Genomic DNA, 15,922 nt, shown 5'->3' on the forward strand with positions numbered 1-15,922 from the left:
ATTTAGTGTATTTTAAGAGGCAGAAAAAATGCAGTATAAATCTATTTTTACTGCATATTATACAATTTTGCATTTATCAAAAAAGCTAATTTGAAATGAAGACGCATATAGTTTAAGCCTAACAATGTAATGACCCCCCCCCCCCCCAATTCTTTTATCCATTTAAACAAGGTACCACAGCACAGCCATGTACATATTCATATATATTTTATTCTCAATACGACAAAAATACAAAGAATATTCAGGACAGACTCTCATTAGTCACACAATTAATACTCACTTGACAATAATGCTCATTAAATTACATGACCTAAAGTTTGAAGCTCAAAGTCCACAAGTACCTTTCAAACGTATTGCATCCATTGTTCATATCTTTAGCATCTATTTCATATTCAAAACCAAGCCAATTTCCACTATGGTACATAGTGTAGGCTGCTCATTGAGGCTTTGAAAGGTATACAGGAAACTGTATAAACTGCTACAGATTTTGACAAACTTTTTTCTTAAAAGACTCAGATGACCAATTGTTGATAAAGAGGGTGGGGAATACTCTGACTGACGGAAGACTGTACATGTGACGGCCTGTAGGATGAACAATGACGAAACAAAATGGCGGTGAAGATATAAGCATGTCAAAGACTTGCACAGAGGTGAGGAACCTGACAGCCGTGCAAATTGGAAAAAGAGAAACATTTGTTTCACTTATCATTTTCCCCAAAATTGAGTGAAAAAAAGTGTTCCCCACCTCTGGAGCGTAAGAGACTTGGCTGTCGTCTTCCAAAGACCCATAAGCAAGAGAGAAAAAAGAGGGGGAAATGTGCATAAAAGTATCTGACAAATATATTTACAGCGATATTCAATTTCATCAAAAATTTCCTTCTGTAGTAGAAATTCACCCTTAAGAAAAAAAAAATCATTATGTACACTTTATACATTTAAATAGAAACATGCAAATGTTAACATCTTCCTATTGAGACAAACAAAAAACAATACCCTGGATTCATTAATATTCATTACTACTTACAATGAAATCTCATCATCATCAACATTTACATCTTTCTGCCGGTTGCATCAAATGGAAGCAAAAAAAGGGGGGGGGGAAAATAAATTAAAACAAGGGTGAAAAAGGACGAGTGGATGTATACATTTGTACTTACTTACAAAGTGTACCAGTGTAACACATTGGCTGGCCTGGCAATTGGGGAAAAAGAGGATTTTCCTATGAGAAAAAGTGGCCTCCAGCTTTAGGTACAGAATGGCACAAACCATCTGCTTTTTTTTTTGTGTTATTGTTTTGTTAGAAAATATATACATAAACGTACTAAAACCAGTACACTACATTGCAAAAAAAAAAAAGCCATTGGACACTTGAATTGTTAAAAAAAAAGCATATGAATACATTTAAAAAGTCCCCTAACATCCTTTTTATAAAAATAAAAAAATGAAAGACAAATCCTGCATAGATTGAAAAATAATTCAGATTTTTCTTCTTCGTTTTCAAGTGTTGAGCGGGAGGAAAACAGTCTGTCTGAAGGATGACAATGACGGGACGGGACGGGAGAAAAAAAAGCTGAAAAATGAGCTTGACAGAAATAAAATTCCTTTCAATTGGCGCAGACTTTTTTTTCAGCATTGTTTGTTTCCATGTAGCTGTGCTGCATAAACGACCGATGCGGGATGGAAAACTGAATATTCGGCCTTTAGCAGACGGGACGACACGCTCACTTCTCCCGTCATGTTGTGTTCAAAGCAATTTGCCGCTTTCTATCAGCCATTTCCATTTTTAATATAAAAAACAGTCTATGCAAATGTTGATTTCAAATGATCACATTTGGAATACAGTATTCTAATTCATAGACTACAGAGAATGCATTTTTGTTTATCTCGCTATGCCAGCGACGTTGAGTGACAAGCAGAATAATGAAATGTGTTTCCACTACCAAAAAGCGTCTTCATGACTTTACATTTATGTTGCCATGGAAGATTTTTCTAATTGTTAAAATGTCGTCTATTTGAGGAAATACGGTAAATAACTGTCTTAACAAGCTACAATTATTTTTAATTAAAAAAAGGAAAGAAAATCCACATACTTTGCACTCTATTGTAAAAAGTCATCAAATAGTTTTAAAAATCCATGTATTAAAAAGAAGTCATCTGCCTATGTATATAAATAAACTCTATATATTTGAATATATTCTCTTTCTTATGCACAACACTGCGTCTCAGATGCCACTTTCGACAAACGTTAATGTAAAGAAACTGCATTGAATTGGCGGACGCCGCTTCAAACACTCCCTGCTGTGACTCCTAAAAATACACTGTGGGCAAACAACACTCTTTCCTCAAGGATTTCTCAGCGCAACGCCATGGCAAGAAACGTGACGCTAAATGGGATACTTTGAAGAAGCCAAAAGGCCATTTGCATGCTTTCACAACCGCAGCATGTGGCTCAATTCATCACAAAATGGTTATTGACGGCCAGCCGGGTGTGCACAGTAGCCCTTGCTTGCACTCTAAAACATGTGCTGGCAAAAACATTGGAATCAAGTGGATGCAAGGAAGCTTTCAAAAGACAAAATGCAGCATCGCCGCTCAGAAAGATTTGGAAAAGGTGAGAAAAAAACACATGAAGAGAGGAGACAGGTGCTTGCTTTTCCTCTAGCTCGCATTCCAAGGCACAAAAAACAAGAATTTGAAAAATCTTAAAGCACCTTTGGTGTTTCGTAAGAGGTACTTTGGTGGGGGGGGGGGGGGGGGGGAAACAATTCAAACAATAAAAAAAAAAAAGGACTGAAGTGCAGGGAATAAATAATAAATAAATCACTGAGCGCTTCAGGGCCAAATGGATACAAAATAAAATCATGTTTCAACGATTAAGATATGTGAAGAGCTTGGTGAGTTGCTTCTCCCCGGGATGCTCACTTTTTGGCAAGCTGATGCTGATAAAAAATAAATAAAAATAGGATGCGGGTGCACACGGAGATATGCTTGTCGTCCCGTGCGTGTCGCTGAGAGTGTGTGTGTGTGTGTGTGTGTGTGTGTGTGTGTGTGTGTTGCAGCGTGCAGGGACACGGTAAAAAGGGAGAGCCCCGGCTAGGAAAGAAGCGGCTTGGCATCCAGTCGCAGCCAGTGCAGGCCCTGGCGGGTGTAACGCACCAACTCCGTCATGCTGCTGCTGTTGAAAATCAGAGGACCCATCACTTTGTCCAACTCCAGGAAGAAATCTGAGCAACAACAACAACAATACATGAGACCCTGTCAGGGGAACAAGACACAAGATAAATAACCACAATTACATTTCTTGTTTTCTTTTTTCCTTTTTTTTTTTTAAAGCTAACCTCCTTTATCAGCCAACTTTCTGCTCAGGCCAAAGGCCTGTGTAATAGAAAAGTATTGCTTTGGCGCCACCTGGTGGCAGCTTGGTGTCAAGGGCCTCTGTTCAAGTGAGGGGAGGACTCGGAGCTTCATTTTTTTTTTTTAAGTGCTTTGCCACATCTTTCTATCAGCACAATAAAAATGTCAAGGAGACAGTTTGCAACAACAAGGTACTAAACAGGTATGCTAGTCCTAGACTGTATTCTACAGTCATGTGGATGCCACCATGGACTGCCTCTAACAGGTCAGTCTTGGCACTACCACACACACCCCACAAATGATCAGTGAATATAATCAACATTTATTCAAATGTAGCATTTTCATTCAGATACTGTGTCAAAACATTTGTATTGTAAGAAAGGCTCATCATCCACTTGAAAAAGAGAAACCAGCCCTCACCAAGAAAAAAAAAAAAAAGGTCCTGCTGGCTTACCTTTCTGCTCCTTGGCCAGCTGCTCGGCCTGGTCCCACACCTCGGTGGCATAGAGGAAATTGGAGGTGACCTGCACGTAGCTGGCGGCCATCTGGTGGATGCGTTGCGGAATGGTGACGGATGAGCCGGCGCCGCCGCTGCCGACGCTGCTGACTGACGAGTAACCGCCCGCCGTGCCCGGCGACAGCTTGGGCGACACTGGCGAAGGCACGCCAGCCGCCTTGCTGCATATGGAGAAGGAAGAGGAGGTCAAATGTAGCTGATGATGATGATGTCTTTTTCTAACATGAATGCAAGTTCAAAGAAGCGGGATGGATGACTTACTTCCCCATTCCAGGAGAGGGAGCCTGGGTGTTACTCAGAGAGTTCTGATAAATGGATGAGGAACAACAACAATTAAATGAGTAGGAAACAACGTTGGGTGGATTCATGGTAATCTGATTCATGGCTTTCAAGTGCAAACAGAGTTCAACTTGAAGTACCTTTAATTGCTCTGTGAGCGTTTTGGAGTATTTAAGAGCGCTGTCTTTCCTCAGCTTGAACAACCGCAAGTGGAGCAGAGACTGACATCGTAGGCTGGGAAGAAAAAAATGCCAGTTTTAAAAACAAAACAAAACACACCACAAATCACTCATTGTAAACAAACACTTGTGCATGTGCGGTGTGAAACGAAATGAACCAACTCTTTGATTATCTGCCGACTTGTGAACGTGTCTTTGAGACGATCATGTCAAATCGCAGCATTCTTACAGAACAGTAGGACTAATTTACAAAATAAACTCAGTTGCTCTGCCCCTGACAGGCTGGGCAAAGATCCAGTGACCTTTAAATCAGGCAAAACACTTACACAGTCAAAGGGCAGCAAAATAACTGATATCATGAGTATCCCACATTTTTTTTTAGCAAAATGTGGACCGCAACGGGGGGTGTGTGTCAACTTGTGGTCGAATCCTCACCAAAGAACGGCGACCCGCTTGTCTGCTGGAGTGGCGTCGGGGGCCATGTAGCTTTTTAGCTTCATTGTGTACCTGCGTGGGCAGTCAAAACCTGCATTAGGACAAACGGGTTCATCAGCATGCAAATGTTGTCTTTGGCGACTTACTTGATGAGTTCCACAGTTTCAGCATACATGGGAAACGGAGACTTGGCTTCCTGGGCGCTCTTCTCCAGGGCATTGCCGCACTCGATGAAAGACACCACGGCGTCCAGGTAGTAAATGGCCTTCTCAAAACGGTCCAGCTACAAAACAATTAGGATGCACTTAACACAGAGCGGGCAAAGCAACACGTCGTCTTCTTTTTTTTTTCTGATGTAAAATGTGATGATGTGTTACCAGTGCATCAGCATTATGTTTAAGTTTCTTGGCCTCTTGTAAGTAATGATCGGCTGAATGGGCCCTGAAACAAAAATATCAACAAGGCAATATGTTTTAACAGTCTTGCCTGCGTCAAATATCTTCAAAAGTGTCTCCTGTAGACTAACAAGAAGAGAGTGAATGCAAGAATCATTTTTGCTTGCTGGTGAAGACGTCCTCCAGCCTTGCGCAAACACACCTTAGAAAATGCGTCTCACCTGTCCTCAAACGGCAGCTTGGATCTTTGCGATTTGGAGCCGTCGGTGGAGAGCGGCGCCACGGCCAGCTGGTTATCGCAGCTCTTTGATGATTTCTCCTGCGGGAGGATCAACTTTCTTCAATGTCGTGCATAAAATGGAACCAAGGCAAATATTTTTGTCTTGGTTTTGTTATTCAAATCCCCCGGCGGGGAATGTATCAGCTCCCGCTACCCCCACCTTGCCGTCTCGATTGCCGCGTCCCTTGTCGTCGCCTTTGCGGTGCTTGGAGGCGGAGGTGCTTTTGGTGCCGTGGCCCCCTTCCTTGCCGCTGCCCGCCCCGCTGGAGAGCGACGTGGACGACTGGCTGAGCGTCCTCTTGCGACTGGGATGCTCGGCCTTCGGCGTGCGCTGCAGGCCCGCCATGGACGGAGAAGGCACCGGATCCTCCTTCTTCTCCAAAGACCTCTTGGACCTGATGGGATGGACAACCCCAGAGAACAATTCAACTGACTCGCAATGCAATTCCAAAAACAAACAGGACCTCGAGAACTCTAAACCCGCAAATACAGCACTTAAAAGACTTTATAAAAACTGAAATGACACATGATAAGAAAAAGCTTCGATCACATGGTCTTACGTGCACATGTAGCATAAAATGAAAGAGGATTAGCTCAAATGAAAATGACGTTGACAAGAGTGTTTCATATTATTTAAGATCCTTTCTTGACCTTAAAACTTCCATAAAATTTGAGACCTCTCACACATTAAATCAGATGTTCTGTTGTTCATGTCTGTGGCCTTTTTATAACTAAAATGGCGGACTGAAGGATTAAGTGACACTTTTGAGGTTTTCATTTTACTCTTTCGTAATTTGGCATTTAAAGGAATCACTGTTACAGAAAATATCAGCAAAATGAAACAATTCCATAATTTTTTTTTTGCCATTTTGAGATCCATATGCAAAGAGCTGGAATGGTACAAAACTCTCGATCCGGTGACCTATGATCTCCACACACAAAAATGCATGTGACAGAGAAACTACAGTACAAGCCAAAAGTTTAGACACACTTTCTTATTCAATGTGTCATTTGCTTTATTCTCATGCCTATTTACATTGTAGATTCTCGCTGAAGGCATCAAAACTATGTATGAACTGATGTGGAGTTATTTATGTACTTAACAAAAAAAGATGAAATAACTGAAAACATGTTTTATATTATAGGTTCTTCAAAAAAGCTATCCTTTGCTCAGGTTACTTTTTTGCATACCCTTGGCATTCTTCCCTCTGGGAACTCCTTAAAGACGGTTGGAAAAGCCTTTCAGGTGACTCGATGGTGATCGAGAGAATGCCAAGAATGTGCAAAAATGTAATCAGAGAAAAGGGTGGCTATTTATGGACTTATTTAATTATTTTCTCATTTTCTTTGTTAGGTACATAACTCCACGTGTGTTTGTTGTCATAGTTTTGATGTCTTCAGTGAGAATTCACAATGTACATACAGTAGTCATGAAAATAAAGCAAATGTATTGAATGAGAAGGTGTGTCTTTTGGCCTGTACTTTATATTATAAACTTCTCAAGAAGAGAAGACGTGAATTTGTTCCACTAGTAGCGGCTCCAATTCATGAGTTTTTATACTGTGATTTTAACATGATTTAAGTTTATGGGCTTGACTTTGAAATTAATTTCAAGAAGCTCTTTCGAAATGAACTGGCGTCCGAAATGCTTACAGGTGCTTGGATTAAGAACACTTACTCTTTACTGCTGCTTTTATGATGCGATTGAGACTTTTCCTCCAGCTTGTATCGCTTGCTGTCTGGCTTGGCGCCCTCCTCGTCATTCTAAAAAAAAAAATTGGATACAAAGATGACTCGAGAGTAGAGGACGCAAATGATAGCACAAGGGGAGAATAGTTGACGTGTCGAACCTTGTGCTTCCGCTTGGCCTTGCTGGAGCTCTTTTCTGAGCTTTGCTTGCTGAAGTCTTTGCCGTCTCTGTCTTGGGAGTCGTCGCGCTCCACTTTTATCTCCGCCGGCTCTTTGTACGGCCGTCCGGGGATCCTCGATAGCAAGCTGAGATCTACGGTAGATGGTAAGGGGACGTGTGAATTCACGTACAGACACAATGTAATTATGGGAAGTGAGGAGTGTTTTCAGATTTTCAGCAGACCTATTTTGACAATCAAAACCTGCGGAGGTTGCCTGGGGGTGTAGCGCTCGTCGGGGTCGCTGAGCGGTGACAGTAGCTCCTTCTCCTCCATGAAGACGCAGACGGGCGTCCTGATACTTTCGGTGTACTTGGGCGTCTGCGAGGACGATGGGACGCTGTCATTTCCCTCAGAGTCCGACGACGAGGAGTCCGTGTCGACGAACTCCCGAGACTTGCCGCGAGTCGACTTGGAGCTGCTTTTGGCCTTGCGCTTGTCCGCTGTGACGGCGGCAGCGCTGGGCCGCGGGGATGATTTGGGTTCCTTTTTTATGCTGGGCTTGCGGGAACCCTTGGTGGCCGCTTTGGGCCGATGAGGGGGGATCTCGGGCGCAGGCTCGCTTTCCACCCTCAGGCCTCCTCTGGGCTCCTCCACCACTGGCGGCTTTTCCGACTTCTTGGGCTGTTTCTTCCCCACAGGCCTGCGGTTCCCCGTGCTGCTCTCACTCTGGGCTGGAGATTTCTGCCGACCCCGGCCGCTCTCGCTTCCCTTTTGCGCCACCCGGAGGTCCCTGCTTGGGGCCGGTGCAGAGGAATCTTTCGATCCCCCTCCCTGGCTGCTATAGCCACGCCCTGAGCTGTTATCGCGGCCCTCTTTTTTGCTCTTGGTTTGGACATTGTTGTTATCCAGCGGCGACGGTGGGGCGGCCTTCTTGAACCAGTTGTCCAGCTGCCACTTGTTGGCCATTGGTTGTTCAGGCTAGGACAAGGATGAGCATCGTCAACATAAGCCACTTACCGCTATATAAATATTTGTTTTTAATTTCTGGCTCTTACCGCTATATAAATATTTGTTTTTAATTTCTGGCTAACATATATATCTTTACTGTATTTATGTCTTTTACTGGTGCATTATTGTTAACTTCCAACTTGTGTACAAATTCCAGTCACCTCGGGAGAAGCGGGCCGCAGGGGCTCGTTGGTCTCGCTGTCACTGGTGCTGCTCTCGCTCTCGCTGTCTGAACCCGAGCTGCTTTCTGAGCCACTGTGGCTACTCGAATCGTCTCGTGACTGCTCGGCTCCTTCACTGTTATGGCTAAGAGGTCAAAAGAAAGGTCCAAATCATGTTTCATTTGCGGATGACAAAAGCGCTGATTAGATATGAATAAGTCTTCTTCTTCTACTGTGGCTTTTGCAACACAAGATTTCATGTTGTGTCAAAGTGAAGTTCCAACCTTGCTGATGTGTTTCTTGAGGCATTCTTGGCAGAGTCCTGTTCTCCATCGCTGTCCTCACTGCTGCTGAGCTTGAGGTCATCTTCCAGCATACTAATGGACAAGAGCCACTTGTTTTCAAAAGTTCGGGTCAAAATAAGAATGGAGGTGGAAGAGCAAAGTTGAAGTACATACGTTGGCTGGTCATCACAAGTTTTGGACTGGTGGCTGCTTGAGCTTTTGGAAGAACTGCCTCGCTCTGGAAATCACAAGTAGCCTTATGAACATGTAATTTAAGGATGCAGAAACATACATTAAGTGGAACCTCCAATGTTGAATGGCCCTCAACTTAGTAGTTCAACCAAAAGTGGGGAAAAGACCTCACAAGTCAGCCTCTCTCCACCAGCATTTTGCATCAAGAATTAGCATTAAGCTAGCGGACATTCAAAGTGATGATGTTTTAAATACATTTGTAAAATTTACTGGGAATAAACAGCTTGAAGCCACTTTTTGGAAACATATTTCATTTTGTGGCAAACTGCTGCAAGTAGTGAAGTGAGCTGAGTTGAAAGCCAGAATGTAGCACAGCGCCCGTATAGAATCCAACTTTATTTGTCATTGTGTGCACAATGACATTTCTTCATCTCAAATAGGTGCTCGTTAAGTCAAAGCATAAATATGTCTCAAAGCTTGCAAGTTGGGTCACTCTTAAGTCATGGTCTAAAATTCCTTCAGCATTGTTTGTACAATGAATCAATCTATCTAATCTTTTTTTATTCCATTTTATTGTTTGTACTCCATTAGAGCAACTTGGAAAACAACCAGTATCAACTTTGGAGGCTCCATGTACTGAAGTTGAAGTGAATGAAATTTGTGTCATTACTCACTCTGTCCACTTGAAAACGAATGAGAATCCTGCAGGTGGAAAAATACAAAGCATTCAGTTTGATTTTTATGACAATGCTTAATCCTTTGCCGTGATTCTGTCTAATCTGTGACCGTTCAGTGAATAGCCGAGTGTTGCAAATGTGTAAGTCTAAGTTATCACTATAATGTGCTTATTCCAGAGCAGCCAAAGGTTTTCTGCGCATGCAATTTTGAAACAAGACAGACGCGAAGCATAAAAATGATTGAACCTTCGCAAAGTTTAACGGAGACACATTGAATAAAAGTCAGCTGCTGGGCAATGCCGACCTTGGTGGGGAAGGGAAACTTGGAGGGCTCCGTCTTGCAGGGGGTGTGGATTGCTGTCAATGGAGGGGGCCAGGACTGAGTCATTTCCTGACAGAAAGAAAACACACACACACACATACAGAGGGGGAAAAATGTGCAAATGAGCCATATGGTGCGTGCATTGCGAAACTTTTCTCTTCCACTGACAAGACTGGAGCTTTCGCCACTGAATACAAAGTAACTAGCATGTACAGAACATACCTTTAGAATCTCATCAACGCAGTTAGAATCCCCAGATCCCTAAAAATAGAAACAATGCTTTTGTAAACAAGCTCATATGTTAACGTTTTTTTCATAAATGACTAATACAATAAGTTCAAGATGGTTAAACAGGTGCACTTTCATTTTTACAACAGTCACTCTTTTTGAGGTCTAAAATTCTCAGAAAAGTTCCACGCCAAGTGTAGCTGGGGAGTTTCGTAAATACTCAAAAGGAGAAAACGAAAAAAGAATATATAGGAAGGTTTTTTTGGGGGGGGGGGGGGGGTTAACATTTTCCTCAAATTGCAAAAGGAGGTGAGGACCAATTAAGGTAGACTCCAATTTCTACAAACAATATAAAATAATAATGCTCCTTGAAGCAAACCTGAACACACGCAACATTGCAGAGCGATCACATTAGAATGTAATTATCATCTCGGGAAACTCATTTGCTGGACTGAGCATAAACGTGCTTGTGCACATTGGAGGGTCGACTGGAACGCTAATGCTTAAAAATGTCGTCTCCACATAATGTAAGCACATCTTAAATTGTCTTGACACTTGAATTCATTTGAGATGGTTTACGTGCTTCAGTCGGTGCTGCAGTTTTTGTTAGCAGCAAAGTTAGTAGTTGACTATTTAATGGGTGTGTGTGTGGCGGAAAAAAATTGTGTCAGTGTTATCACAGTTACGGTTATATTTACTGGGGCAGGGGGGCATTTATTTGAGGGAGGCATTCATTTGCCTAATTGTGGCACGGCATCTATTTGGGGGGAAATACATGATTCTTGTGACAAGTCTTACCTCTACAGGCTGCGAGGGGATCTTGAGCTTGGTGAGCGAGGCCTTGCCGTTAGACTTCATCTCCCCCATGGCGCCGCTGTGTGACTGTCCGCTGTAGCTTTCCACTTGCGCGCTCTTGGCTTCCGCCGTCTCCTGGCCGTCCATGGGCCTCACGTAGGCCGTGGGCTTCTGAAGCATGGAGCCCGGTTTGGACATGAGCGAAGGGGGGAAAGCCTGACTTGAGTGCGGTCCGCTGGGGAAGGTGGTGTGAACCCGTGAGGGCGAGTCCCAGTTGGCCTCTCGGTCTCGCGGGGACTTGGACCGGTAGCGCTCCTTGCTGTGATGCTGCTCGGCGGGTAAGGAGCTCCGGGAGTGGCTGTTGCCGCCGGAGGAGCTCAGAGAACCCTTGGCCGGACTGGATGTGTGCGACTTGGAGTGCTCAGAGCCGCCGACGTGTTTACTTGACTTCTTTTCGCTGTGTCTTTGGCTACCGCCACCGCCGCTACTGCCGCCGCTGCCCCTCTGGCTACTGTGCCCCCCTTGCAGTCCGGAGCGTTTCTGCGACTGGGACGAGGAGGCGGCAGAGGCAGGGCCGACAGGAGTCCACTTACTGCTCTGACTGCTGCCGCCTCCTCGCTGGCTGTCGGCGAACAACGGTGCGCCAGATTTCTCCTCGGAGGAAGACGAGCTGTTGGAGGGTTTGGCGCTAAGCTTGGGAAGTGCCTCGCCAATTGGTTCTTTCATCTCGTCGTAATTGCCCAGCATGCTCTGAATACGGCTGGACAGTTTATCTTCTTTGCTGGACTGCAGTAGGAGACAGTAAATAGGAGGAGAAGAAGAGGGGCAGAGGACAGTGTGACGATGGAGAGAATACAGTCATTATTGGAGCTTTACTCTTGAGATTGTAATACAAATATTGAAAAGGAAAAAAAATGTACATTCCAGCTTTTGATGTTGCGTAAACAAGGAAAATGTTACTCAACCCAGACGTTTGATAATTAGAAATGATTTTTTGTACAATCAATGGGGTCATCAATGTGTGAAATCTCACTATGAAGAATGTAGACCCATCAAAAAAAAGTGCATACCAAAAACTGAACAGGAAATTGCACAATGACAAAATAATTTTCCCCGGCCTTGGTTTGTGTTTTGTGGGGAAAGCATCAGCAACAAAGAACAACAGCACAACTTGAGATTGGAAAGTGCTGTGATGTGCGGGCTATGTACCATAAATGCAAAACTGACAAAATAACCTATTTAACAAACTGAATTACAGCTGTGAAACTGTACCGGAGTCAGAGTAGGCTTGCTCCGAGCGACCAGACTCACTCATCCGTGAACACAGATGCTAGTGTATCGATCAAAGCCAGATGTGAAAGCTTCCGTTGCGGCCAAAGGTTACCGCCAAGCCGCTAACAGCTAGCATGTCGCCGCTTAGTGGGAGGATCCAGTTACACGTCCAGCATCAGACCACAATTTTGTTCGACAGATTTACACAGAGGAAACACAAGCTGCTATCTGAAGCAGGAAATCGCTTGCTAGCTCATAACAGTGACTTGACGACCCCCTGCTAGGATTGCTTCGGGAGGTGCGCAATTAGGACTTCTTGAGAGCCTGAAGAATTCTTTTCAACAGCTTTTACGTAGGGTGGATGATACGCCATAAAACATGAGGGCGTTGTTTTCAGTATTTTAACTAAGGCAGTTTTCAAGTGATTTCATGGCTGATCTTGTGTCAAATAGCCCTGATCATTAATGCTAGCTCGGAACACAATTTTAGAAGTGATGTTTTTAGAATGACAACTTGTGCTATTTTGGTAGCGCATTTCAAATTGTTGCATTGTTTCCAAACAACAGCGTAGGTTTGCTCAAATGCAATTGGAGTGAAGAACTTGTTTACACCAGTCAGTAAGACTCCACAGTAATACATCTGAGACTCAGCAGTTAAATATTAACGTCAGTGTGTATAATAAACACATGACTAGAGCGAGGTGCTTATCATATTTTTGGCTGATATGCAAGACACACTAATTGGAGGGAAGGCCACTGTTTGAGTTAATATGCTAATAAAGTACAAGTTGATGTTTCAAGCGCCTGTTGACGCACCATGCTACAGCTAAAAACAATGCTAACAACAAATGAAGACTCTTCTCTTTACTGTGTGCGGGAAACAAAAACTAACAGACACATTCTGTATATGAACGCAACAACACCCTTGTGATTTCCGCTGGTTGATCATCCATTTTGTGTATGCTCAGTGACAGAGAAGCGTCAAGACAATGGAGAATGTAGTTGTTCGTTCTCTACGGCATCAACAGTGTATGTAATTCAAACTCAATGGTTGGTTGTCGTCACAGAGGTTATGTAACACATTTGATATGACAGAACATTAAAAAGCAACACGTGATTCATAAAGGGCCAATCTCTTCATTGTCTTTCATGTTGGAATGGATCACAGAAGTCTGCTGTGGTACATGTGTCTTTAAATGCACCACGGCACACTTCCACTTAGTGGAGCATGAAGAAGAGGGAAAATAAAGTCATGCAGCAAAGCTTATGTAAGACGTGGACAAGAAGGAGACGAAAGATACAGAGAAGAAAACACTTGGCTTATGATTACATGTGCATTTGTTTTTAGCATGTCATTGCTGTCTCACAAGACGTCAACTCCCGCAATGTTTTTTCCTTTCACTTCCTCGAGGGCAAAACCCCTCAGTTGTTGTCACTCACCTCTGGTCGCCTTTCACATTCCTCACCGTTGCCCCAACGACTCGCTTGAGCTCTTGGGGGGGGGGGAACGCTACTTAACTCCGCGCAAATCCGGTTAGCGGCAAAGATTAGATCAATGCGGGAAGCGCAAATCTTCTTTACGGTGGTAGGGCGCAGGCCGGAGCAGGCTGGCCTACATCTAGTTAGGCTCGTTTGTGCGCATTGACACCAGGAGGTCACGGGATGACCGAGGATGCGTGTTGTATTTCACTACCCATTTAACTAACCTACGGTGTTAAGTCCAAAGAAGGTTTTGATTTGGAAGCTGCAATCTGGCAGAAAGTACCAACATAGCACATCTCTTGTTTGTAGCCCCCCTTCTGGGCACCCTGCAGGTTTTCAATAGAATTCTTTTGGAAATACTACAAAAGCCCTTCCATCGGTCTACAGCTCTAGTTGCAGCTTTAAAAAAAGTGGGATGCCTCAGCCACATTTTGAAATTATTAACAAAACAACTTGACATGGTTTGTTTTTGTCGTCTGTAAGAAAGGGCCACGGTCTCACCATCGGCACACATACAAGAAATCAATTTCACAAGTAGGACATCAGCATTACCTGCCAGAAAATCCGGAAACTAGCAGCTACAGGATTAATCAAGCATTCCCAGTGTTGACCATGTCAGTGTCGCGCCTTATCGCCTCAACTTGTTGATTACGGGCTTCAGGGAGGATTCTGCCTGGAGTGGAGACTTACGCCTTTTATCACAGACCACACTTTGATGCCTTTAAGACTGCTCTGTGCATCATGGCTTTAATTATATAATGCAATTAAGAAAAATGTCTGCAAAATCCTATTGGAGGAGACGAGCGCTTGTGTAACACGGCTGAATCAAAGCCTAAAAACACCACCAGTGACAGTGTTCAATATTGATCCTGCATTTTATCTTGACTTTTGAAGATTGAGAAACCGACAATGTGCGACACCCTTTTTAAATTTGACTGCAAAATAGTTGCAATGACTGTTTGACCTGGCCAGTGACCACGCACTGCAATGACCGGTGTGCCAAATTTTTGTTCCACATAGCAGCTGATTCCATGGCGACATTTCTGGAGTCTCTCAATTACAAGTGAGTGTCAATCATGTAATGTCAGTGAAACTTGTGTCCCGCAAAGAATATTTGAACCATATTTATTCTTGCCGTAAGCAGCAGGGTTGTGCGATTCATGTTCCTTGTCAGGTTAACATTTTGAGAGGAAATGAATGAACAAGAGCGGATAAAATGAGCTTACCACTTTGTACGGTTCGGGGAAAAGTGGGGAATTTGCTGTGAACGCCTCGCCTCCTCCCTGCTGGATTTCTTGATTTCTCCTTTCTCTTTCTTTCATTCGGAGCACATTGCGGTCCTCACGGTTCATGTTGCTGGAAGCACATACAACAAAAGTCGCACATCATGACTGTGAATTCAAGTGCATACGTTTTAAAACTTTTGAACGACTGTGTGACAGTAAATGGGCAATCCTATATTATCCATTTCCTGCTCAAAGCCAACATTTACGGCAAAGTCTATAACGGGCAGTCGGCTAATGCTACACGAGCATCAGCAGTGAGAATGGCAGTGGAGAAAGTCGTCTCTAATTGGCTTATGCTCGTCTAGACATTGTGGTAGCCTACATTGACTCCATATGGGCCCCTTGAATAGATGCTCAGCGCCAGTTTGTAGACCATCAAAAGCTACTAGAGGCCATTTTGGAAGGCTAAATGGAAAAATCAATGTCAGCTATTGTTGAGTGCATTGGGACTAACAAGGAGTATTTTTAATGTGCCCTTGAGCAAGGCAAAATTAGCCTGACCGATCCCCTAAAATTAAGGAAATTGATGCTGATTTATTAGACAGCCAATCGATTGTACAAAAAGACAATTTCCCTGAGGCTGAAAGTAAAACAAAAAAGCGACATAAAACCATACTAAACCGTGATTAGTACCACGTCCTTGGTAGCAAAGTGCTGTCGCGAACCAATTTCTGAACCTTTTCGGTTCAAGACCCATATTAGTAAAATAAATGGTACTTGATTTCTATAACGCTTTCCCATCTTACAAGCCCTCAAAGGGCTTTACATTTTGACTACTTATTCACCTACTGATGACGCATCAGGAGCAACTAGGGATTCAGTATCTTGCTCAAGGATATGTTGATGCGCTCACAATGGAATGGGACCGAACCCACAACCCTCAGGGTTGCGAGATGGCCACTCTAGCACTGAGGCACACTGCCCCCA

General features: G+C 43.6%; 1 protein-coding gene across 4 annotated transcripts in view; it reads right to left on the reverse strand.

Moving 5' to 3' along the window:
- Window positions 1-190: 190 nt before the first annotated feature.
- The window catches only part of aff4 (AF4/FMR2 family, member 4), a 32,561-nt gene continuing 16,829 nt past the window's right edge, over window positions 191-15,922 (reverse strand). For 3 of the 4 annotated variants that reach the window (XM_077547581.1, XM_077547582.1, XM_077547580.1), the window contains 20 exons: window positions 14,936-15,065; window positions 10,960-11,742; window positions 10,156-10,194; window positions 9,916-10,002; window positions 9,609-9,636; window positions 8,917-8,980; window positions 8,743-8,835; window positions 8,459-8,603; window positions 7,532-8,267; window positions 7,290-7,441; window positions 7,118-7,203; window positions 5,600-5,834; window positions 5,381-5,478; window positions 5,142-5,205; window positions 4,911-5,047; window positions 4,765-4,836; window positions 4,291-4,384; window positions 4,133-4,176; window positions 3,809-4,032; window positions 191-3,224 (listed from right to left, as the gene is read on the reverse strand). In XM_077547581.1, the coding sequence (XP_077403707.1) occupies window positions 3,094-3,224; window positions 3,809-4,032; window positions 4,133-4,176; window positions 4,291-4,384; window positions 4,765-4,836; window positions 4,911-5,047; window positions 5,142-5,205; window positions 5,381-5,478; window positions 5,600-5,834; window positions 7,118-7,203; window positions 7,290-7,441; window positions 7,532-8,267; window positions 8,459-8,603; window positions 8,743-8,835; window positions 8,917-8,980; window positions 9,609-9,636; window positions 9,916-10,002; window positions 10,156-10,194; window positions 10,960-11,742; window positions 14,936-15,061 (3,438 nt within the window). In that variant the 5' untranslated portion in view covers window positions 15,062-15,065 and the 3' untranslated portion in view covers window positions 191-3,093. Of the gene's footprint in view, window positions 3,225-3,808; window positions 4,033-4,132; window positions 4,177-4,290; window positions 4,385-4,764; window positions 4,837-4,910; window positions 5,048-5,141; window positions 5,206-5,380; window positions 5,479-5,599; window positions 5,835-7,117; window positions 7,204-7,289; window positions 7,442-7,531; window positions 8,268-8,458; window positions 8,604-8,742; window positions 8,836-8,916; window positions 8,981-9,608; window positions 9,637-9,915; window positions 10,003-10,155; window positions 10,195-10,959; window positions 11,743-14,261; window positions 14,395-14,935; window positions 15,066-15,922 lie in introns of those variants that run through there. The other variant, XM_077547583.1, reaches the window with a different exon arrangement.

Source organism: Vanacampus margaritifer, chromosome 16, assembly GCF_051991255.1.
Source record: "Vanacampus margaritifer isolate UIUO_Vmar chromosome 16, RoL_Vmar_1.0, whole genome shotgun sequence".
NCBI classification, from domain to species: Eukaryota; Metazoa; Chordata; class Actinopteri; order Syngnathiformes; family Syngnathidae; genus Vanacampus; species Vanacampus margaritifer.